Source organism: Rhinolophus sinicus, chromosome 8 (assembly GCF_057876585.1).
Source record: "Rhinolophus sinicus isolate RSI-liver-muscle chromosome 8, RSI-T2T, whole genome shotgun sequence".
NCBI lineage: Eukaryota > Metazoa > Chordata > Mammalia > Chiroptera > Rhinolophidae > Rhinolophus > Rhinolophus sinicus.
The window spans coordinates 78,134,264-78,159,157 of NC_142508.1; the positions used below are offsets into that span (position 1 = coordinate 78,134,264).

The window sequence follows — 24,894 nt, forward strand, 5'->3', positions numbered from 1 at the left end:
AGCTGTGAAATGGAAAATAGCCAGTTGGGAATAAATTAAAATGTGACCTCCTTAAACAATGTTAACTTTTTTGTTTTTGCTTAGTCAGAAGACATTTTTGTGGACTTACTATGTGTTAGGCAAAGTACTTGGTCATTAAAACTAATCTTAGTGAAGAGACACCCTGCATTTCTGAGCATAATAATTTGAAACTTGCAGACAGTTTCGTTCTTGTTTGTGCTTCTATTCCTAGCACCCGGCTCCATGCTTTGTACATTAACAGAAATTAAGTATTGAATTTAATTGTGTTTATGCCTCTACTATCAATGGTAGTAATTAATAATGGTGAGGAAGTTGGTGCAACCCAGGGGGTTTAGAGCAGAGCCCTGTGGCTGGGATGCCTGGGCTCCGTCACTCACTGTTACCGCCTCATGGATGTTGTATGAGCCCATTCCAGATAGAAAGCCTGGCACATAGTCAGACTCAGGAAATGTTAATAACTATAAGCCCCTCCTCTCCTATCTCAGAGCTGTAGCAGCTGAGGCTCAGCGAGCCCAGTCACGGCCAGTGTCTGCAGGTTTGCTTGGAACCAGAAGTGCTGCTCAGCACAGGCAAATCCATTCTGCCCACTCCCTATGTGCCGAGGAAAGTAATGTTTCACCCCAAACTGCAAAATCGCCATTTAAAGCAGCAATGTCTGCTCCCAGGCAGCGTGGGAGAACCGTTTTAGCACGAGCATTGCTCCAGCTGTGGTTGCTTTTCTCGCTGGGGCTAGAGGCGGTGAATGCGTGGAGTGGGGAGGGTGACTTCCGCTGGCGCATGGTGGGGAGGGCTGGGAACGGAGTTCACAGGCTCTGAGCCGGTCCACGGTCCGCGGGGCCCTGTGGGGGCCCGGGCCCAGGCTTGGCCACGTTGCGCCCACGTTGCACGTTGTGCCTCTTCTGTCCCATCCCCACTGCCCCCCCAACAGGGAAAGTGCACTGGACGAGGAGTGGAACCCCCGGGGTCCTCTTCCGTGGTCACTTGCTACCTTTTCTGGCCCGGTGCTGAGAATCGTAGGGTTCCCATTGTAAAGTGGTGCCTCGTCCACCTTCCTTCCAGGGCTGTGACAGAGACATGGGTGTGACAGTGTCCGTAGAGTTCAAGGGGAGCTTGTCGTTGGCTCCTCGACCAGCACCCAGAGACAGTGCAGAGACTAAGAGCTGTGTCCCCGTCCTGGGTCTGCCACCCTGGTAAGCCCTGTGACCTCGAATGAGTTACGTCATTCAGTGTCAACTTTCTCCTTCGTCAGTGGACTGGAAACGGCCGCATAGCATCGCTGGGGTGATTAGTGACCGATTCTATGGAAGGCTGCGGAAGCTTCGGGTTTGATACATTATTCACACAAGAGTTTTAGAAAAGCGCTTACTCGCAGGAAGCAGTGAGCTCTGTGAGGTCAGGGCCCCTGTCACCTTGTTCATGGGTGTGTCACCGACACCCAGCACTATAGTCTGCACTGGGCCACTCGGTCAGTGTCTGCACATTGGGAGAAGCATGCGATTTCTCCCTGGAATTGCCTTCTTGGATATCTGGCTCCCCCCCAGACTGGGAGCCCACAGAAGCAGAGGCCCCAGCTCCTGGGGTCACGCTGCAGGTGGCACTTAGCCCAGGAAGCATTTGTCCACTGGAGGAAACCTGCTCCAGAGCCTGTGCCCCAGAGACAACCCCCGCCCCCGAACATCTTAACGTCCAAGGCCACCTCCTCCAGGAAGTCATTTCTGACTCACTCACTCATTGAACAGGTATCTGCTGAGCACCTACTGTACACCAGACACCTGCTAAGAAGGATTTTTTCCCTTTCGGTGTGCCCCCCCCCCCCCCCCCCCAACAATCCTTCCCTCCAAAGGAGCTCATCCTTCCTGCCTGTACACACCTGGCTAATCTCCCTCCCCGGGTAGACAAGAAGCTTTACAAACTGTATTGAAGTAGAACATGCATCCAGAAAAGTGCACAGATCAGAAAAGTACAGCTTGATGAATTTTCAGAAATGAACACATCCAGACCACAAAGCAGAGCTTGACCTTTCCAGCCCTGCCTATCCTCAAGGTAAAGTACTGCCCACACATGGGACCGAGGGGTGGTTTTTGTTGCTGGAGGTGATTTAAAGGCGGGAAAGGTGTCTGGTTCCTCCCTGCGTCTCCTGGACTGCCCTGCACAATACCTGGCATTTGCAAATAAACAAATGGACGGATGAACCAAATCAGGCGGGGATAAGAATATGACGGTATTCATGTGATAAACGCCATAGTGGTGACATTCTTGCAGCCTGTTCTAATCAGTGCTTTTAACCGGCTGCCTCGTCCAGGCCTACTGAGATTCAGAGAGGTCAGCGGCTTGCCCAAGGTCAGCCAGCCAGAGAGTGGCGGTCGCTATGACCTGGGTCTGTCCGTCCCGAGTCTGGAGCTGGCACTCTGAACCTCACTTCCTGCTGGTTTCCAGCCCTGGGCAGTCCTCCTTCCGCTGGGCCAGCTGGACATAGGCTCAGCGGGTGACAGAGCTGAGCTGTCCTTGGCGGGCGAGCTGCTGGTTCCTCGCCGCCTCCGCCCACCTGCCGGGCGCCCCATTCCTCCCGGGCTGCACCAAGCCTTCTGTGTGCCTCTCCAAAGGACAGGGCATATTTCTTCCCAACCCTCCGAAGACCCAGCCTGCACTGGAGGGCTTCATCATTATGCAAATTAGCTGGATTGGATCTGCTCCCGCAGAGGACTCCGGGGGCGGGCGGCAGAAGGACGGAGCTGAGCCTCAGATTAGGCCATCGATGAGTGGGGGGGCGGGGAGAGGGTGGGCATGGAGACGGGGCTGGTACCCATGATTTGCCATCCCTGGGGAGGCTGCCAGCGAGGGGGGGGCCTGGGGACAGGTGCTGGGGGAGAGCAGGCCGAGCCTCCCAGCGTCACTGCTGAGGAGGGGACTGAAGGAAACATTCTTTTTTGGATTCACTCTTTGTGTATTGAGCCCTTTTATGATTCATCAGTAAGTAAATATCAGCTGAGGGGTGATTTGTTTCTAACAAGCTTATAAAATACTGGCGTCATTTGTGAGCTTATTGAAGTGCTGGTTATAAACACTCCCCCATGCCCACTCCTCTATGTCAAATTAGCATTCAAAATACAAATATTGGGTCTTTGTATCACTTTCTACTGTCTCCTTGGAAGCTGGTGGGGTGGGAAGGGGCAGCAATAGGACCCCAGCCTCGGGCGGGAGCATTTAGAACTCAGAGACTTGAGGGATTGAGGGGCGGCGAGGGGTGGCCGTGCTCTGGGCCCTCCGAGGCTGGGGCATGAGGCCCTGGGAGCCCAGCTGCTCCCCCTGCTCTTCTCCTTGCCAAGTTTCCTCTGACCCAGCCCCCCTCCCCCCCCCCCCCCCCCGGCCCCCAGAGCCTGTCATCTTCAATCTCACGGAGGCCACAGATCTGGGCAGGCTGCATCTGGCCTGACGAGGCTTTGGAGCTGCCGTCTCCCTCGGGGGCCCGGCCAGCCTGGACCCAGACAGAGGCAGGGTAGTTAAGGACGTCTGAACGGGTTGCGGGGCGCCACACGCCACCCTCCTCACTGCCCATCTCCCCACACCTCCTGAGTCATATCGGGAGTGTCCCCTTCCCTCCGGGGCAGGACCCTGCAGTGAATCCCACCAGCTCACATGTGTCCCGATACCTGGAGTGGGAATGGATGGGGATGCACAGCTTTCCAGAGCACCTTCCCAGCCATGTATAAGACTAGCGCTGGCGAGAACCCAGCAGCTGCACTCCAAAATGGCTGTGCATCACGCATAACTCTGTCCCCATCTCACATGGGGGGACCAGGGCAGAGAGGTGATGTGCCACATCACACAGGCAGAGCCCAGGCTTAAAAAGTGGCCTGTCCATCTCACTTGGCAGATGATGGAACTGAATCTAGGTGAGAAGGGGCGATCTGCCCCCATGGAGGTGGGGACCGGCAGGGACCAGCAGGCATGAGAACCTGCCTGAGTGAGGCGGGGTACTGCAGTCTGGAGCCTCTCACAGGGAGAACCACAGAGCAGGGCCTGAGTGGGGCCGTGGGTCTCTGGTCCAACCACCTTGCCTTCCAGGAGACACGGGGGCCAGAGAGAGGACACTGTCATTGCCTCCGCTGTCTTAATCATTAATCACTGGATTAAAAATTCTAATTAAAAAGCTTTTATTCTATTTTATTACAAAAGCTATGCATGCTCATTGCAGGAAAACTAGAAAATACAGCCAAGCAAGAATCAGAAAAACATATCCTGCCATCCAGGAAGGACCGTCTGTCGCCTTTGTATGTGTCCTCTTGGGAATTTTTTCAATAAGCACACATACAAATATAGTTACACCCCCCCCCTTTTTTTTTTAACCAAAATAGGATTGTGTCAGATACCTGGTTTTGTTTACTTCCACTTAATTGTGTGTGAGAGGGGAGATGGTTAGAATAAAGTGATACATTGTCCTTTCAGAGAAGGCGTTTGTCCCTGGCCCAGGGGGTTAGGGACAGGACCTAAATGCTGCTTGTGTCTAGCGAAGCCCCTTCCATCCAGCACACGCTGACTGAGTGCCCACTGTGTGCTGGGCACTCTGCAAGGCCCCAGATAATGCCAGGCTGTGGAGGGAGGCGGGGAGCAGGTGTATGTGTGCCGAGGCAGGGAAGGCTAGTTCTCAGGGAACAGCAGGGGTTCCCTATGGGGCTAGAGATGAGGGGTGGGTGGGCCAGCTGCGTCCCTGTGAGGTGAGAACATGGGTGCGCTCTGAAGACATCCCACTGTTGGCTGGAGGCACGGGGAGAGCATTTCTGGGGAGGGCCTAGCCCGTGGGGAGGCATGGAGGTGTTCTCTGTTGTGAACTGGGCAGAAGGCCACCAGGACCCCCACTTTCATGTTGGGCCTCGGTCCCACTGGCAGGCATACGGGATCCCTGTTGTTCTCAGCTCTGGGAAAGGAGAAGGGAGCCGTACAGATGAGGCCGGGATAGGGCCGGGCAGTGCCCCTGCCATGGACAACATGGGTTGGGGACACGCTCTTGGGTTTGGAGCTGGAACTCAATGTACTGTGCTAGGATCTGGCTTCCGGATCTCGGATTGCCTTTGGGGTCGGGCCCTTGTGTGTTCGGGGTGCGATTAAAGCATGAGGTGAAGGCAGCAGAATGGGCTTGGGGTTTCTGTTTTCTCCCCCAGATTCTGAGGTTAACATTGTGGATGGGGTGGGGGGGCTGTATCCTTTTCTGGAAGGTTCTCTATTGTGAAACTCCTTTAATTTGTGTGACCTCTAAGTGAGGTCTGGTGTAGGCGGGTGTATATGTCCATCTCCTGGTCATGTCCAGGGGGACAGAGACGCCATCTTATGAGACCAAGTCCTTCAGTGACATCAGGGACCCTGGGTCCTCACGTCCAGCCTCAGCCCGTCCACCCACCCTCCCCTGGAGCAGCTCCAGTGTCCTGGGCCCTGGGTCAGTGAGATGTGGTCGTGAGGGGGACCCAGGGCTCTGGACGGACCCAGTGGGCTGCTGGGCAGCCGACTCCGGCCAGCTCCTCCGTCTTCAGAGGCCTCCAACCGCCAGTCTCCCCTGGAGCTCTGTTGCCCCCAACCTAGGGGTCCTAAAGGGCCTGATCTGGGGTATTTTCAGTGTTTCTGGGAGGCTGTGTCATCGCTCATGGCATATTCCTTCACTGGGTCTCCCAGACTCCTTACTGCTGAGTGACCTGGGGGCCACACACAGTGCCTGCTGGCCTCTCACCCCAGTGCCTGACGCAGCAGCAGCCGGGATGGTGACGATGACAGCACTGATGTGTTGAGGGCCATTCATCCTCACAACTGCCCTACGAGGTAGGGACTGTGGCAACCCTCATTTTACATGTGGGAACCGTGGTCCGGGAAGGTTGGGTCACTCTTCCAAGATCCCTCAGCTGGATGGCGGCAGGAGGGCATTTGAACCCTGGCTCCAGGGCTGTACTGCTGAGTACAGCGAGCGAGCAGGGCTGTGTCCCGCCTGAGAACAGCATTTTGGTTGGCAGGAGGGGGTTGTAGGGCAGACTCGGTCCTGCTGTCACCATCTGGCATGCTAGGGGCACTGTCCTAGAGCAGCGTCTGTGGACCCAGAGCGCATGTCTGAGTACATGCTTCTGGGAGAGCACCGAGCGAGCGTGGGAAGCCCCAGGGTGAATGCTCCAGGGCGGGGCCCAGAGCCGTGCGGCTCGGGTGCGAATCTGGTACCAAACGCTGAGTGTTGATTGAGCCCCTCGTGTTTGTCCGGCCCTGTTAGAAATGCCAGGCGAGTAAAAGAGCAGTTTTTGGTGCCCTCAGAGAATTAATTAGCCAGGACTGTTTGGGTTGCAAGTGACAGAAAGCCAAGTTAGCTTAAGCAAAGAGAAGAATTTTTTGAAAGATACCTTTATATTTCACATAACTACGCATAGCTCTGGGTGCAACTGGAACCAGAGACTTGAATGCTGGTGTAGGACTTCCTCTTGGGAAATAAATCATGGCCGGAAAGCCTTGTTGACTGAATAAAAGTGAGGAGTTAGGTCCTGAGGGTGAGGAGGCCAGTGGGGCAGAAGGGGTGGGTGTGGCTAAATGTAGGGGTGTGGTCAGGTGGGGCCGCGCCCCCTGGCGGAAGGGTGTGGCTTTACCCTGGGCCATAAGCAGCCACTGCAGGTCCTTGAGGAAGGGAGTGAAATGCAAGGATTATGCAGTGTGTGCTGGATGGACTGCAGAGGCTGAGACCAGAGCAGGCCAGGTGGGGAGGTGGGGCCAGGAGGGTGGAGAGCAAAGGGTGAATTTCCAGGCAGTGGGTGTGCGGTTTTACGAAGGTATCTATGAAGCTGTCTTTCCCAAGAAGGAAAAAGGCAAGATGCCAGCCAGAGCTGTAGGAGGGGCGTTTTCCTGCCATGGTGCGTGGGCCTCCAACTTTTTGGATCTCATCGCAGCTAATGGAAGCTGTTCCACTCCCTGAGCCAGCACGGACAGTGGACGGCTGCATGCGGGCGGCCTCCAGCCCTGCTCCCCAACCTTTTAGCAGTTCGTCTGATTCTCTGGTCCCCGGGCACAGGCTGCCGACCCTGTTCATCTGGGGGTGGCAGCTGTCTGCAGCCATCAGTTAACTGCCTCCTTGGGCTTCGAATGGCGGGTGGGATGGGAGCAGACCTCGGCTTCTGGGGCCTGCTGGGTGAGCGAAGGCAGAGGCAGGTGGTGGGCCCAGCTGGCTGTGGGCAGAGGCAGAGGCCGCCTCTGGGAGCTGGGCTGTGGGGCCTAAGCGGCCTAGGGATGGCAGACCCCCCGTCTAGTCTCTGGGTGCTGGGCTGAAATCAACCCACATAACGCTTAGGAGAGCTGCTCTGGGAGCTGAACAAATCAACAAACAACGTACCGTTCAGTGTAAGTTTGGGGGAGCCAGTGGCCGGAGTAGTCCCCGTCCTCGGTCTATAGGAGGAAGAAAGAAGGTGGTGGCCCTGGCTTGTCCTCAAGAAGGTGATATTTTGGTGGTGGTGGTGGTTGGGGACAGAGGGAGGAGGGGTGTGGACGAGAGAGCAAAGTTTGACCAACAAAATGCCTTCAAGGGCCGTGCGACTCTGAACTTTCCTCTCTTGTGGCTTTTCGGCTGAACTGAAGAAAACCTGCTCCCCCAGAGCAGGCCCGATGCTGGTGTCACTGGTGGAATCATGTGACGGCTTGAAGGACATATTGTTGACGTGATTCGTTTATTCCACGTTGTGCTGGAATTTCCGTTTTCATTTTACTCGGGTCACAGCAACAACCCGGCTCTTGGAGCTGCAGAAGCAGAATGAGGAAACCACACCAACCACTTCGTTAAGCTCTACAAACCCAAGCGTCGGCTCCCTTCACAAGCAATGGGGCTGAGCCAGTTTAAAGGTGGGAAGGCCTGTGTCTTGGCCTTAACCGCCAGCAGGTGTCCTCTGCTTGCTGAAAACGCAGGTTGCCAGGGAGAGGGGACACCGGTCGCTCAGTGAGAGGTGGCTCAGAGTGGGTGTGGCAGGTGGCCTTCTGCGCTGCTGATTGATCTGTGTCACAACCTCCTGGCCCAAAGCCACCCAGTTATTTGAGTTTCGCCCTTCAGAGAAACTTCAATACTCTTGACCCATCCTGCAGTTACCATATTCTCACTGCCGTGGGCAAAGATAATTACTAGGGTAGAGGCTTAAGCGGAAGGTCAGAGAAGGTCGCATCGGAACAGTTTCCCATGTGGGGCAATCACCACAAGAACTAACGAGCAAAAGGGACGAGGCATTCTGGACCACATTTTGAATTCAGCAAATATTTACTATTATTTACTACGTTCCTGCTGCTGGGTGCCACACACTTGTAGGTTCCGGGATTCTAGTGATAACGATACGGGGACTCGGCCCCTGCCCTCCTTCGCTGGCAACCTCCATCCAGGAGAATTCCGTGCCACAAAGGAAGCAGGCTGCACTGTGCAAATCAGTAGCCATTAGCCACATGGCTGCTGAGCACTTGAAATGTGGAACTGAATCTTTAGTTTTATTTAACTAACTCATTTAGGTTTCAGTGGCCACATGTGTCTGGTCACTGCCCTATTGGACAGGGCAGGGCCAGCAGGAGGAACCTTTTTAACACTTTGCCATAGAAAGCAGTCATTCTTCTCTAGTGTTGTCACTTCTCTTTGCCCAGGGAGTTGCTGAGAGGTGGGGCTGCCCAGCATCCAGGTATCGTGGGCAGAGGGGAGGGCACGGTGAACTGCACTTTCCAGGCTGAGCACTGGGTCTTCTGGCTTTAAGTATTAGTACCAGTCCTGTGTCAACCTGGATGGAAACCTTTGGAAAAATCTTGCTCCCGGAGTTCTGCATGGGTGCCCTGTGTTTGCATATGTGGGTCGCTGTCTGGCTTTTTGATACATCGCTGTTGCTCATTTTTGAAAAAATGATCTTGGCAGGGGACAAAAATGATGTCAGCAGCAGAGAAAAACCCTTGTAGTGGAAGCAGGGGTAATTTGTGCGTCCCTGGCAGGGTCGGTGACAATAAGGGTTTTGCAGCCTGCCTGTCACGTTAATTGTATGTTATTAGAGGCCATTAATTTGGGGCTTATTAGCAGGATGGATTTTTCAGCAGTTGCCTGTTTGTGGAGAACGTGAATCTGAAGATCAACGATACCCGTCAGTAGGTATTTGTTGTGTTAAAGGAAGAACAAGCTAGTTGTTTTCACTGAGTGGGTCCCCAGGGGATGTAGCAGAATGTTCGCTTTCTGAGGGCGTGGTCTTTGGCAGGTGGGAGGGGGTGCCCGAGGAGGGCAATGGGGCATCTTCAGTAGGACGTGTCACGCTCCCAGAGGCGAAGTTCTCAGTAAATCCTTTGGAACAGCGAGAGTCCACTCTCCTTTGGGTTCCCAGCAGAAGCCCACTGGTCTGTCGGTGGGTGAGTTGATCACTTACTCCATTATTCCCTCGCTCTTTCCATTAAGGAGCTGAGATAGGCATCTTCCATCTCTTGGTGACATGTCCAGGGCCTGGTCCCTTTTGCCAAGGACAACTAGTCACTGTGTCCTGAAGGTCACAAATGTCCAGGGGCCCATGACTCTGTCAGCTGCCCTAAGAAGTTGGCAAACAGGGACTTCTGCAAAGATGTGCAGCTGGCACTCAGGGCTGGTTCACTGGTGGTATGGAAGCCGGTCAGAGAGCTGGAAGGAGCTGCTCTCCACCCAGGATCCCATCCAGTGGGGCCAGCCTCTGTTTGAGGTTCTTGGAGCACCGGGCCCCTTTGGGAGCTCCCTGCCAGGGCCCAGCTGTGAGGAAGGGCCGGGGCCACATGAACCTGAGTTATCCCGTCGTTTCAGGCGCTGCTTTTGGCCTCCATGGGAACCCCACTGAGTTTTAAGGAGAAGGGCCACAATAAAAACATGAAACTTGGGTCACAGGAATATCAGAGGGGTGACCAGAAGCAGGAAGCTGCAGCAGGCCACCGTTGAACAAAAGGGTTTCAAATCTGGCCACGAGATTTTGCCGTTGCCACCTGGGGGCATGGTACATAGGCAGAAAGGACAGAGACAAGGGAAAGTGACAGGCATTTTGGACGGCACATAAGCTGAGCACCCACAACGTGCTGGGTACTGGCCAAGGGCTATTTAAACAATTCCTGGGGTGGACTCCACTGACCCCTGAGCCCACACAGGGCGTGAGCACACCGTTTGGAAGACCCTGGGCACGGAGTCCCAGGGTGTAGTCGTGTCTGACGTCACGAGCAGCCATAGTCACAGTGGCCGTAGACGCTGATCGGTATTCTTCACCTTGCACTCGCTCCCTGTGTAACAGCCCTGTGAGGTACGACTTTCTGCACATGTCACAGACGAGGAGACTGAGGCCTGGAGGGAAAGCACCTGGCCTAGTGTCGCCTTATGGGTCTGAGGCAGAGCCAGGAAAAGCCTGCGAACTGCCTGGTTCTCAGCCATGTTTTTCCTCCACTCCCCAAAGAATCTCGTCTTGATGAAATAGGGTGGAGGGGGGCAGTCAGTTGAGCTGTCCTGTTTGCTGTGATGGGAAATTTCAAGGAGACTTTACCCGAATCATCCCCAAGCTTCACTGACCCCCAGCTAAGATGCATCTGACATGGCTCTTGGGAGCAGTCGGTCAGTGGAACCATCTGGAGTCTTCTGATTTGAGTTTTGGAGGAGGAGAGAGCGAGCAAAGTACTTGTGCCTTGGGAGGGCTCGTACTGGACACGAACCTCGGCCAGGTGGCCGGTCTTGCCATGGGGACCCCAGGGTGCCCGCGGGGGTGGCTGAGCTAGCTAGTTCTTCCATGTCGGAGCAGGAGGGAGAGCCTGCAGTTGTCCCCACCTCAGCCTTCGTGCCCCCAGTCCCATCTCCACACCTCCGCCAGGAGCAGAGAGCGATGCACATCTGCCTGGGAACATGCCTTTGGTCCAACCCAGGAATAAAGCTGGGCAGGCTGAAATGACACACCTGACTAGCAGGTGGCAGGAGAAATCTCCGTGCCCGACTCCTGCATCCACTTGTACTGGATGCCTCATGGCCAGAGGGCCCAGTGCTTCTGGCAAGAATGCATGGAGGGGTGAGGTTGGTAGCCCTTCCCACCCCGCAGCAGAATGGCTGCCCACACGGGGACACAGCTACATTGTGCTGAGGTGGGGGTGCAGTCTGCCCCTCCCTCCTGCCATCAGGTAACCTCCGCCCAGACCTGCACGTTTGCCTCACGTTGAAGTTAGGTGGGGTGGGGGGATGTTGGTGGGTACCTGGGTAAATAAGTATAAATAGTTTTCTTTCTGATATGTGACCAGATTATTTTCCAGTTGATTTCAAGCCTTGGCCCCAAGTGGCCCACAGATCAAAAAAAGATAAGGGTCAGTTACAAGGTTGAGCTCATTCTCCGTTGTCATGGCAACTGACCTCAGGCAACCCTCGGAGGACTACACCCAGCTCCCCAGGTGATGTTTTTACTGTCCAGCCATCAATCCCAAGCCTTTCAAAACTCAGACTGCCTAATTGTCAGGGCTCTGTTTTGAAGAGGCTCGGTCCCCAAGGGGCCCAGTTCAGGCTGCCAGAGCTCATTTATAAGCCTCTGTGAAACACGGGGGACGTGAGATGGGTCCCTCCTGGCCAGAAAGGCCTGGGAAGGTGCCCCCCAGGGGAGGGGGAAGGGCACCGCCTATCCTCCAGGATTAATTAGGAAAATGGAAGCCCAAAACGGGGGTGGCCGTGGTGGGGCGAGACTTCGGGCGTTGCTGAGCGTCCTTGAGTGATGGGGGCCCACCACACCCTGGCAGTGGGGATCTGGGGCCCTGGGGATCCCTAGGTGGCTTGAGTCTCCAGCAGCCCCTCCACAGACACCCCCATCATTTCACCCTAGTCGGGATAATAGGGAAGTGTTTCCCACTGTTAGTTGGTGATTTCTCAGTCTTCTGTAGTGTGGACGAAAAGCGACGTTAGAAAACTTTCACCTTTTTAGAGATCCGAAACGTACAGTGTTCATAAAAGCTCTGTGAAACTCTGAACACACAGCTTCACGACAGCAGGATGCCACCAGGATTGGCCAAGTACCGGGCTCAGTGGCCCTGCATGCGTGCCCGAGTCGCTGTGCCTTTTCAGTGCAGGTCCTGCAGCTCTGGGGGCGGGGAGCTGCGGGTCTGCATTTCCAAGGGCTCTCAGGTGCTGCAGGGCTGCTGTCTGGGGACCACACGCTACCTGGGATGCCTAGATGCCCGAAGGCAGCCATGACTGCAGGCTTGGGGACCCCAAGACCAGCCCTGGCCCCTGCGCACACTCCCCGATTCCTTATTGCCTCTGGTGAAGGATTTCCCCCTCAGACCTGTTTTCTCCTTTGTCCCTTGTCAATCCCCAGCCCAAATGCCTCGTCCCTCTTCCCCTCAGCCTGCCTGGGTTCCTTTCCTGGTGGCATTTAATGACAAATAAATAGATAAATGGCCTGATCGGGCTGCCCAGATATTGTTATCTACCCTCCTCTCTCTCTGCCCAAGGGTCTTTGTTCCTCAGAGAGAACAAAGGACTGAGCCCCCCACGGGGACACGTTTCTATTCCTGTTCTGGGCCTGTTTGCTGTGGGTTATTTATTGGGGTGGTGTCAGAGGGGTCCTCTCCTGGGGTCCCCCTTACCTCCTCATTTGCCTGGACGAATGCCAGGCGCTGTGCTCCCTCTTCCTTACCTCCATGTGTCCTGTGTGTCTGAGCCTGGACCCCTGGACCTCAAGGGTCTTTGATTTGACCTGATTTCTGGGCTGGGTTGGGCTCAGTCCCTGGTGCTGTGGAATTGACGTGGGTGAAGTTCATTACCTGAGCTGGTAACAGGGAGGCAGCCTGTGCATTCCCCTGCTCTCCATCCTCTGGCAGAGATGCTGTGGCCGGGACCAGGCTGCCCAGGCATCAGGAACATGAATGTCCCCAGACTCCTGCTCACCGGAGCTGGTGCTACAAGGGGCCCACAACTCCAACGTGCAAACGCTGCAGCCACCATGGGCACCCGCGCCCTCCTCCTCACCTGCAGTTTTTGGCTGATCAAGGTGATCAGGAGCAGAGCATGGCTTGTTGGGCCCCAGGTCTCAAGTTCTGTGGGCTTCTTTGTATTTTGTAAAGCTCGACAAGGCTGCCTGGGGCGACGGCATACCTCCTGCTGCCCCCCCCACCCCCATCTGCCACATCCTTGTAGGAGCCCTGCCTCTCCAAGTGTCCCTTTCCTGTCAGTTGAGACCCTCCACGTCTATGTTCTCAGAGCTGGCCAAAATGGCATGTCCTGTGAGTTTGGGGGGCCACTGGGGTCTGGTCACCGGCATTTTACCAGCACCCCACACGCCACATTCCTAGCATTGTACTAAGTGCTTTGCACAAATCATCCGTTTCCAACGCATCAAGTGCCTACGCCAAGTCCTGTTCTAGGTACTGGTGATGTGGCAATGAGCAAAATAGCGCTCATGGACCTTACAGTTCTCTCTCTCTCTCTCTGTTTCTCTCTCTGTCTGTCTCTCTGACAGAGAGACACAGAGAATTGGTTAAAAAACAATCAACTCTGTAATATGCCAGGGAGTGGAAAGCACTATCAAGGAAATTAAAGGTGGGTACGGTGCTGGAAAGGATGGGGTTTTAGCTGGGTGTCTGGAGAGGCCTCTCTGAGGAGGTTTCCTTTGAGCAGACACCTGAATGCTGAATGAAGTGAGGGGAGGAGGAGGAGACAGCCTGGGGGGAGAGAGTTGCAGGGAGGGCAGAAGTCCTGTGGCAGAAGAAGTCTGCTTGGCTGCCTTACAGAAACCCTGTGATTCTTCCCATTTTTTAGCAGAAGCAGCTGAAGCTCAGAGATGTTAAGTAACTCACCCAAGGACACACAGCAAGTGAGTGATGGAACTGGGACTCGCCCAAGGTTCTAGCTTTGGTTTCCTTAATTGCTGCTTCCTGAATGGAGGTGGCTAGTTAAGTCCCCTGCCAATACAGGCAGCAGTCACTTGTTCTCTCCTAGAGGGGGATATGTATTAATGACACCACTCCTGGGTCAGCTTCCCCGAGCGGGGCCCCTGCTTAGAGAAGGGATTGGCACGGCCCGTGTATCTGGCGGGAGCAGGTCATGCTCGATGCATTGGAGCTCAGGAACAATGCCCTGCCCACTCCCACCACAGCCTGCCGCCCCTCCCTCCCAGGCAGCAAATTATGGCCTCCGAGTGTGTGCCCAGGCCTGCCTTTGACATCAGCGGGGCCCACCTGAGTTTCACCTTCAGGATTCTGATAATCAGCTCTCTCTCCTCCTGGCTTCCCCCAAGACCTGTATGGAAATAAGTATGTGTCTGCCAGGGATCAAATGCTTTCGGAGACAAAAGTCGGTACTGAGGACATTACAGGGAGCTCTCATCTCGGCACGATGCCCTTCCACAAAGCCCTCTGCTCCTCTTTTGGGCTGACACAGTTTCAGCCTGAAAGCTTCCAGCAGGCCGACTTGGTTTTAAGCAAAAGCACATCCTATTATTTTTTTGAGAAATGAAGTGTAAAATTAACACTTATTATTCCTGAGCAGAATTAAGAGAGAGAGAGAGGGAGAGAGAGAGGTGTACTCTGGGATTTTCGTGCTTGCTGGGTTGTTTGTTTGGCAGTTTGGTTTTTTATTTATTTTTATTTTTTTAAGTCATAATAAATCAATAGATTCCCGGTGCCAGCCTCGACTTCTGGGAGTCGGCTAGGAGGCGAGATGGGGGGCAGGGAGCGGGCGCAATCTGCATTTCACTTTACAAATGAGCGGGGCTGCATAACTCACTTGAGTTGCCTGGTTCTCTCTTATGGATGCCTGTCATGTGCTATAAAAAAAGAAAAGCAGAAGAAGAATAGAAGGGAGAGGAAGCGATTGTGCGTCTTAACTCACAGAATCCACCAGCCCCCACGCCAGTGGAGGGCCCTGCGGGCTCCCCAGGCAGCTTTGGCTTTTTGCTCCAAGGGGTTGGCTGAGCGCTGTGTGATCTTAGAGAATTCAGGAACGTCATTCTCCGAGGGTGCCGCACGCTGTGTGCAGACCCTGCAACTTGGGACAGAATTAAGGTTGTCCGTGCCCGTGGGGTAACAGTGGTGGTGCAGAGAATTCTATCAACATCACGGGCTGGCTCACCTTGGGTCACAGGCGCACCAAGAAATGTCCGCCCTAACTAGGGCAGCCCCTCCCACCCTTCCGCCATGGTCCTGGGTGGTTTTATGGGCAGAGGCGCACATAATGGACGCCCCAGGGGCACCTCCATCCCCCTGCGGTGGGGAGGAGGCATCATCCTTCAGAAAGAAGATTTGCAAGTCAGAAGGCCTGTCCTGCACAGGGAGCGATTCCCAGGTCTGTGGGAACCCTCAGGCTTTCTTCTTTTCACCTTACTTTTACTTTTTGCTGGTTTTATTTTCGGTCTCCCAGCTCAACACTTGGGGGAGAGCGAGGAAAGGGACCAGCGGCACTGCATGCGGTTGTCTGGCGGGCTCTTGATCTAATTAGCCCAGAACCTCACATCCACACCGGTTTGGGGCTGTGATTTGTTGAAGTGGCAGCTGTGTGGGCCCCGGAACCGGCTGGCTGACTGTGCACACGTTTATGCAGCGGGTGCAGGGTGGAGCTGCATCTATGAATCAGGGGAGATTTGCTGATGAATTGCTCGGCACTCGGAGAACGGAAAGTGACTGTCAGACCTGATTTCTCTGATTTATAAGTTGTAGGAGCCTTCTTTGTCCTCACGGTGTTTGTGTATCAGACAGGCATGTCTCCATTCACAGCCATGGATGAAGGCCCCCGCTCGGCAGAGAGCAGTAAATCCTCCTTTGCCATCTCAGCCCAGGGGTGGGCTCTGGTGGGCAGGGGAGAGCCCGGCCGGGGGCATCTCTCCTCCATGAGTATTTCCCGAGCCCCTCCTGCAGGTCTGGGCAGGCACTAATGCTTCCAAGGGCCTGACAAGGAGAAGACAGCATCCGGGTCCAGCCTAGTTGCCAGGATCTGAAGGATGCATAGGACGTGGTTAGATGAATCCAGGGTCGCTGTGCCCAGCCAGGGGCAGCTGTGTGTGCTGGCCTAGTCCGGGGAGGCTGCCTGGAGGAGGTGTGCAGGGGGGACACATAGGAATAGGGAGGGCTCCAGAGCACCCCCCGCAGCTGGCCGTGTTACCTCAGCAAGTGCTCTGACTCTCTGAGCCCACTTTTTATCCTCGAGAAAGGTGGTTTTCCCAGCAAGCAGGGTTAATTCTGATTCAATTTGTTATAAACTTCATAAACTATAATAGAAACCTGTGTACAGTTGTTATTTTCATACACCCTCTGCTTCATTCCTGTCCAAGAGCTGTCCCCATTCCCGTAGGGAGGCCTTCTGTAAGGTCGATGTCTCTCATTCATTCATTCATTCACTCATTCATTCATTCATTCATTCCAGCCCTACTCGGTGGCAGTCACTGAGAAGCATTGTTTATGGGGCAGGGGGTATGTTGGAGGGTCTTCTGAGGCAGCCCCCCACACTGGAGGCCATCTCTAATTATGATGAGAGTCTCCCAAGAGGGGTCGAGGACGTGCGTGGGCCTGTGCGGTGAGCGTGCTGAGCCCGTCCTGTGTCCCAAAACTTGTCAATGAATTCCTTTTCCGCTGTATAAATGGAAGAGCTGCTCGAATCTCTGTCGGGTGCATGTGGCCTAGTTGCCGGGGCTCCAGGGGCACGACAAACACCCGGTAGATTGCAGCCAGTGGGCTATGTGGGGCAGGCCCACCTGCCCGTGCACGTGTATATGTGTGCTTCTGTGTGGGGTGCCCGGCGCGGGGGGAGGGCTGGGCCAGGGGCACGCCTGCTGTCCCCGCCAGCCCCTGCCAGGGCCTGGGGACCCAGGGACTGGCTGGGAGCCTCAGCCCATCTGTGTTCATGCCTTGCCACTGGCACAGCCCCTCTGCTACCTAATTCTTGCCTTTGAGGGCGAATGAGAGCACCTGGCGCCATTGGTGAGGCTGGTTCCCTGGGGGAGCCCGAGGGGGAGCCCGCGTCCTTTGCTGTCCCAGATAATGTCCTCCCCGACACCAACCTGCCTGGCGATAAACACTTCCTGAGCACTTGCTGTGTGCCAGGGGCAGGTCACAACCCTTTTTCTTCTTATTCATGGTTTATATTATGAACTCGTTTCATTCTCACATCAACTGTGAGAGGAAGGCTATTGTTTCTCTTGGGGAGGGTGATTTAAAAAAAAAAAAGACTATTGTTTAGAGCAGTTTTAAGTTTACTATACAACTGAGAGGAGGTTACAGAGATTTCCCATGTGCCCCCATGCCCACACCTGCACCCCAGTGTCTGCGTCACTCACCAGAGCAGTGCATTTATCGATTTGTTTGCAAAGATGAACCTACACTGACACGTCATTGTCACCCAAAGTCCATAGTTTCCTTTAGGGCTCACTCTTGGTGTTGGACGTCCTGTGGGTTTGGACACGTGTGTAGTGACACGTGTCCACCATTATAGTGTCATACAGAGTAGTTTCACTGCCCTAAAACCCTCTGTGACCTACTCATTCATCCCTCCTACCCCCTGAACCCCTGGCCACCACTGATCTTTTACTGTCTCCATAGTTTTGCCTTTTCCGGAATGTCATAGAGTTGGAATCGTACAGTGTGCAGCCTTTTCAGATTGGCTTCTTTCACTTAGTAATGTGCATGTAAGTTTCCTCCATGTCTTTTCATGGTTTGATCGATTCTTTCTAGCGCTGCATAACAATCCATCGTCTGGACGGACCAGTTTATCCATCACCCACTGAAGGACGTCTTGGTTGCTTCCCCGTTTAGGCGGTTATGAGTAAAGCTGCCATAAACATCTGTGTGCAGGGTTCTGTGTGGACATTATGTTTTCAGCTCATTTGGGTAAATACCGAGGAGGGCGATTGCTGGATCATAGGGTGAGAGTATGTTAGTTTTGTAAGAAACTGCCAAACTGTCTTCCGAAGTGGCTGCGACATTTGTACTCCCACCAGTGATGGATGAGATTCCTGTCGCTCCACGTCCTCACCAGCACGCGGAGTGGTCAGCGGTCTGGATTTGGGCCGTTCTGACAGGTGTGGAGTGCTAAGGAAGGCTGATAATGAGTATTGTAGGAAGGAGGACGCTGAGGCACCGAGAGGCTGCCTACCTTGCCCAGGATGACGCAGTCAGTGGCAGAACCGGGTTCCGGCCCCGGATGGTGTGACTCTTAGGCGGGTGTGATTGCCCACCACCCTCTGCTGACCGTGGGCATGGGGTCACACTACTCACAGGACCAGGGCCACCCTGGTCACAGGCGCCAGCCGCTTGCACCCTCTCACAGCCCCGTGAGGCAGGGACTCGGGTGGCGCTCCTGTACCAGCATGAACTGACGCCCAGGCCACTTGGTATGGAGTACGGAGAAGCCAGGATTTGAACTCTGCCCTGGGTCTGGGCGGGTTGCCAGCCCTCGCTCTCGACCCGGGGGTGACGCTGGCACTCTGAACACGTTCTCCTCCCTGGGAGCTTTTGAGTGAAAGTTTGGGGTCACAGCACCTCCCAGGTGGGAGGATGGAGCTGTGGTCTGATCTGGAAGCAGGACAGGGTGTCTGCCCATTGTCTGTGAGCCACTTGGGAGGCCATCTGCTTCAAAGTGTACACAAGAGTGTTTTACTGTTTTTGCGGTATCTTCCACAGGCTGCCCATTCCTCTCAGAGTAAAATCCCAGAGTCCTCCAGTGGCCGAGGCCCTTTGCAATGTGCATTCCTGTGTCCTCCCTTCTGACCTCACCCCCAGCCTGTCCCCGGCCCCATGAGCGTCAGGCACACTGTGCCCTGGCTGCCTTCAGGCCGGCCCAGCATGCGCTCACCTCGCGGCCTTTGCTGTGCCTCTTACCTGGAGATCTCCCCGTGTTCTCAGGTCGCCTCCAGACGCGGTGTTCTGTGCTGATCATCTTTATTTATTATCTGTCTCCCTCACCGCTAGAATGGGGGCAAGCGCATTATCTGTTTAGTTCCCCCACAGAACCCCAAGCTCTAAGTGCCTGGCACATAGTACACACTCTGTAAATATTCTACTGGCTTTTGAAACATCCTGGTTGGGTTCCCTCCTCTGTGCAGACCCCATCCTGGGGCCCTTTCCATGTGACACAGTCTTGGGTTCAAGCTGTTGAACGTGGTCTGCACAGCTTGTCGCTGGACCAGCAGGAGAGATCACAGCAAATGATGCTTTCAAGAGCCAGATATGTGGGGCCAGCCCCCGGGGTCTGTAAGCCTCGGGGGGCTGGACCATCTGGGGCTAGAGGGGGCTGGGGGGTGCTCAGCGTCCGCGGCCCCCGCACCAGCCCTGGTTCTGCAGATTGGGGAGGGGCCGTGGGCAGTGCCGGAGGACGAGACGTGCGGGTCGCTGACTGGCCGCGGTTTCCTTGCAGAGGAAGGCATCAACCACGAGTGTAAACTGTGCAACCAGATGTTCGACTCCCCAGCCAAGCTCCTCTGTCACCTCATTGAGCACAGCTTCGAGGGCATGGGCGGCACCTTCAAATGCCCCGTGTGCTTCACAGGTAAGGGGCCCGGCCGGGAGCACGTGGGGAGAGAGCCCTTGAATCGCTGGACCTCAGCATGTGCTCCTGGCCTGACGTGGACCCAGGGTTCATGGGGAGGCCCCAAGGGATCCCCACCCCACTGCCCAGTCTGCCTCCATGAGCCCTGACCTGCGGTCCCCATGCCATCTGGCCTCCCCTCTGAGGCAGGTGGAATGGCCCCTCTCCTAACCCTCCCCTCACCCCTGTCCTGAGCTGCTAGCCCAGCCTTGCCCTCCGTTTTGGTGGTCCCTGCATGGCTCTGGGTTCAACTCCCTGAGCTGTGAGGTCTGTCCAGCGCTGCTGCGGCTGTCCCTTTACACACCTTCTGGCTCCCCTGCCCCCTCCTGTCCCAGACCACGCTCCATCCGTGCCTCAGGCTGCAGGAGTCGGGCAGCCTGCCGGCCTAGCCCCCAGCCCCTAGACTGGCTGCTGGCCCAGGCAAGCGGCTGTCCCAGCCCGAGGCAAGTCTCAGGGGCTCTGCCCAACCCCCTCCTGCTGCCCAGATGGCAGCCGGTGTGCGCAGGGAGCCTGGCCTTCCCCTGCCTCCCCCAACATCTGCTGTCTGCCATGGCAGGAGCCCACCCCGGGGAGGGCGCCTGGCGAGAGGGGATCTCTGAAGTGCTCACCTCCCAGACACACAGCTGCTTCAGGGCCGCCTCCTGTGTGCGCCCAGGGCCTGGGCTCCTGCCACCAGGAAGCCGGGGCCGCGACCTGCTCCGTGCGGGCCTGAAGAAGGGGCTGTGCTGTGGGGAAAGTCCTCACGCTCACACCCCTCGGGGGTCCCCAGAGTCGTCGTCCGCCTCTATCTCAGGAGCTCCCACCCATCTGTTACCATCACACTTGTGGGCTGGGTGGGGGCTGGCACCAAGGGCCCCAGACACTGAGTCTGCTGGTCCAGGGTACGGGGCCCCTGTGTGGGGATCCGAGGACGCTGACAAGCTCAGCAAAACACATAATAATTCGTGTTCATTGAGCACCTTCTATACCAGACATGGCGCTAAGCTTGTTTAATTCCAATCTCGGCACCGCCACCTGCCAGCAGGGACCCAGGACAAGTCATTTAATATTCCCAGTGCCTCTGTTTTTTCTTCTATAAAATGGGGATAACACTGCCTGCCTTATGGAGGAAGCCCACACATGGAAGGTATCTGGCAAATGTTGATGACGATGACAATGACATTTTGCAAGGAGTGACCCATGTGATCCTCCCAGCCACACAGTAGCTCCAGATTTCAACAATCCCATTTTTTGGATGAGGACACAAAGCCCAGAGAAGTTAAGTGACTTGCCCAGCGTTGCACAGCCTGTAGGTGGCAGCTCACCCTCAGTGGCCCGAGATGCCTCTGGTAGAAGCCAGCAATGATCCCAGTAGCCCATTGTCGAGCCGGTTGTGTCCACGCGGGGTGATCCCTGCTTGTGAGTGGCGTGGGGCCGCTGTCCGGAGGCGGCTGGGCTGGTGTCCTGGCCCTGCCCTGACGGCCATGTCCGTGTCCAGTCTTTGTCCAGGCCAACAAGCTGCAGCAGCACATCTTCGCCGTGCACGGGCAGGAGGATAAGATCTACGACTGCTCGCAGTGCCCACAGAAGTTCTTCTTCCAGACCGAGCTGCAGGTCAGTGCCGCGTCCGCTGCACACACCTCCTCGCGCCCTTCGGGGTCCCCACTGGCACTGAGGTGCTGGGCTTAAGCCAGGATGGTGGGGTCTTACACTCCCAACCGAGACGCACCAGGCGGCTGGGCTTGACTCGTGGGTCTGGGGCCAGTGGCCGCCCTCCTGGCTGGCGTGCAGTGTGGTCTCCCAGCCTCTGCCGGCCCAGCACTTTCAGGAGAGCTCTGACTGTAGCAGCAGGGCCCGGGGCAGGCGTCAGAAGGCCTATGTCTGTGGGGTTTCTGTGGCCAGTCCCTTTTCTTCTTGGGGGTTCAGTCTCCCCACCTGGTACCCGCTGATATTCACTGAGTTTTGAGTCTGTGGCTGGTGGCCCAGGTGGCTTCCACAGCTGAGTCCTGGGGCTGTGTGTAGCCAAGAACTGGGGCTGGGGTCTTGGAGCCTCCAGCTGTGCCCAGGAAAGCCAGAAACGTGAAGGCACAGGATGCCGGGGTGGGCCCCCTCAGAGGAAGAGACGCCCGCCCCGGGTCCTGAGGCTGATGTGGCCCTCTGAGGGGGCAGAATGGCCTTGGCAGCTTCTCAGATCCCCATACAGGGCCTGCAGTAGCTGAGGACGTCCTAGAGAAGGGAAGCAACTGTGGGGGGCTTCCCTTAGCACCTGTACCCACTCCCCTCAGCGTCCCATGGGGCCCCTTCCCACCTACGACTGGATTCTGAGGACCATGGTCCGTGTCCACGTAAAACCACCTTCCTACCCACTGGTTTTTGCAAGAAATTCTTGTAACACAGAAGAGGTAACATGCCCACCCAGCGATACCACGCACACACACAGAAAAATCACATGTGCACTGTCTGTGGACAGTAACATCACACACATGAGGGAAAGTTGCACAGACGCAGTTCCTACATGTAAAACACACACAGAAGTATCACTTTCAAAGGGAACACTGCGCACACACACACACACACACACACACACACACACACACGGAAGAATGCCACTCACACAGCCTAACACCACACCCCACAGAGAAGGAGCACACGGGCATCCACGGAAATGCCACACGGACACAGACACACCGCATACTGGGACTAACGCCATTTTCAGTTGTGATGCAGGTAAGGTTTTGCTGCTGTAACCAATGTCCTCTAAAGCTATGTCTTCCGACCACAGTTTTCTGTGTTGCTCACATTCCGAGTCCCGGCAGATGGCGGGGAGGCGTCTGTTGATGACACTCACTCAGTGACATGGGCCATGGCAGCCCACGTCCTTTCACACGGCCTGGTCGCCGAGGCGAGGAGAAGAGGGAGGTGGTACACGTGGTGCATCGCACACCTGCTCCCAAAGCTTCCCCTGGATATGGCGCCCGTCTCCGCGTCTCCCGTTGCCGTGGCCTGAGCGAGTCACGTGGCCATGCCCAGTTTCACAGGGGCTGAGGATGGGATCCCGTGCCCAGCAGGAGAGGGGCTAGGTTTTGTCGGCGCTCCCAAGGACTGGCACCCGCCATTGGTGCCCGGGGTGTGTCTACCCACCTGGAAACGCTCCCTGCCCACCCACCCATGGTAGGGCTGACCCTGTACTCAGAAGGCCACCCGCCCTCAGGGACAACACTCAGGCCACTGCAACCAGGGGCCGAGTCATAAAGCTGCTGGGCGGGGGGTGGGACAGCAGTGGTGCCCCTCGTGTGGAGTTGAAGGGGCACAGCTGTGGCCTGTTGTAGGACAGACCCCCTCCTCACTGCACTGCAGCCCATCCTGTCTGCACAGCTGGTGGCAGCCGTTGCTTGGAAGAAATGAGGACAGGCCCATGCAGGGCCCGGGGGACTCACCCTGTGACGGTCAGGGTCGTTCGCACGGGCTGGCCTCTGACCAGCCCAGGGCACCTGGGTGGTTTGCTGGAAAGCCAGTTTGCTGTCAGCCTTCAGGCTGCCCCTCTGCGTCCCTGTAAGTCTTTGTACCAGTGGCATAGCCTTCATCTCATCATGTGTGGGACAGTTATGGACCTGATTATACAGACCCAGGCCCAGAGAGGCGGTTCTACTTACAAATGGCCACCAGCAAAGCAGTGACCCACCTGGGGTCCACCCCTGTCCACATTAACCCCAAACTGGGCACGTGCTTCTGTGCAGAGGCCTGAGGGGACAGCTCACTGCCCTCGCCGTCATGTGACCAGAGGAGCTTAGTGCCAGCACTTGATCGTCCGTCCAAGAAGCCTCCCTGCTGGTGCGCTAGCTGCGTGCCGCCTTACCTACCTCCCACCTGCCTTACCTGCCTGGCCCAGCTATCAAAATAGGCCCCAGGTCCCCAGACTACGGAAGCTTTTTATAGCCCAGGACGACAGGCCTCCTTTACACCCAGTGGCGCATATGAACAATGATTTACTTAAACTTGGGGTTCGCTCAGCCCTCCCGTCCCCACATTGTCCCAGATGCCAGAGGGGAGGGCTGCTCTTCTTGTCGGCTCTGTGGTCTGTCCCAGAGGCGGTCCCCAGTGCTGCCTTTTCCGAGGTCGTCGTCAACACTGTGCCAGGGGTCCCTCATCAGGTGGAGGTGTAGGAGCTGCAGCCGATCTCATCAGCCACACCCACCGGGGTGCAGACGTCCCGACACCAGCATGGTTCCTGAGAGCCGGTGGTTTCCTGGGTCACCCCTCAACCTTTAGGGCAGATCCTCAAATGCCAAGAATCTCGCCAAATTATAGCCTTAACGAGTCACTGTTTTCTGCAATTAATGATTTTAATTATAGACCGTTGAAATGCGGAAGTGTTGTCGCAGTGCCAAATCTATGCAAATAGTGGCTTTCCTTAAGCAGCTCAATAGCAGTTCTCTGGGTTTTTGAGAGGAGGGTTTTTCAGGCATTGAAGTCTTTGTTGTCTTTATGCTGAAGCTGGGGGTGATGTGTGGGGGTTTAGGCGGTGCAGCAGGAGACAGGGCCTGGTCCTCACTGGGCCCTGACTGGCTCTCATGGCCGCATGTCATGTGAGGTCCTGTGGGGGAGACTCAGGGCAGCTAATATTTGTAGGGGCAGGTGACTCTGAGCTGAGGCCTCTGGAGAAGGTACGCGGCTCGGAATTGCTGCTGTGGATACAGGTGATAGAGGTGGGACCAGACCCTGGGAGCTTTGGTCTGCGTCAGTGACGTGTCTGCCTCCACAGGGAACGTTCTCTTACGTAGGACGCATTAACAGGGCGCAGTTGCCAGGGTCGGGGAGGTGCGAGTCCTGTTGGATTCTAAATTCGCCTAGCTCTGCCCAACGACGGAATTTAATTTGAAGGACTTTGGACAAACCGGGGCATATTCATAACAGAGATGAGCAGCAAGAGAAGGAACGAAGCTGTGCCATTCATCCGTTCAAAGCATGTGTATGGTGGGCCTACTGTGCGCCAGCACAAGTTCTAGAAACTAACAGGACAAGGGTGAGTGAGACAAAGAAACATCCATTGGGCCTGCGTTCTAGAGGGACTGACAGACACTGTCCAATGACAGCGGTCAGTGACACAAAGAAAATAAAACTGGGTCATGGGCCAGAGCACGAAGTGGGGCGAGGTGGGATACTCCTTGGTAAGCAGTCAGGGAGGACTTCTCTGAGGAGGTGGCGTTTGAGCTGAGGCGTGGATGATGAGAAGGAGAGAGTGTGGAAGAGAGCCATGCCGATCCCGTGGCCAGTGCCAACGAGGGGGGTTGCTGGGATCACAAAGGCACAGTGCAGCTGAAGCGAGTGGGGGACGGGGGCCTGGTGTGAAGGGGGCTGGCAGGTGGAGCCCAGGTCGTAGCAAGATTTGC

The 24,894-nt window shown here is 55.8% G+C and overlaps 1 protein-coding gene across 2 annotated transcripts in view; it reads left to right on the plus strand.

The window, feature by feature from the left end:
• Positions 1–24,894, plus strand: part of ZNF423 (zinc finger protein 423) — a 299,433-nt gene that overhangs the window by 251,749 nt on the left and 22,790 nt on the right. The window contains exons 6-7 of one of the 2 annotated variants that reach the window (XM_074314928.2): positions 19,355–19,486; positions 21,003–21,118. The exons of the other annotated variant lie outside the window; for it this stretch is intronic. Coding sequence (XP_074171029.1) covers positions 19,355–19,486; positions 21,003–21,118 — 248 coding nt within the window. The remainder of the gene's footprint in view (positions 1–19,354; positions 19,487–21,002; positions 21,119–24,894) is intronic. 2 annotated transcript variants of the gene reach the window in all.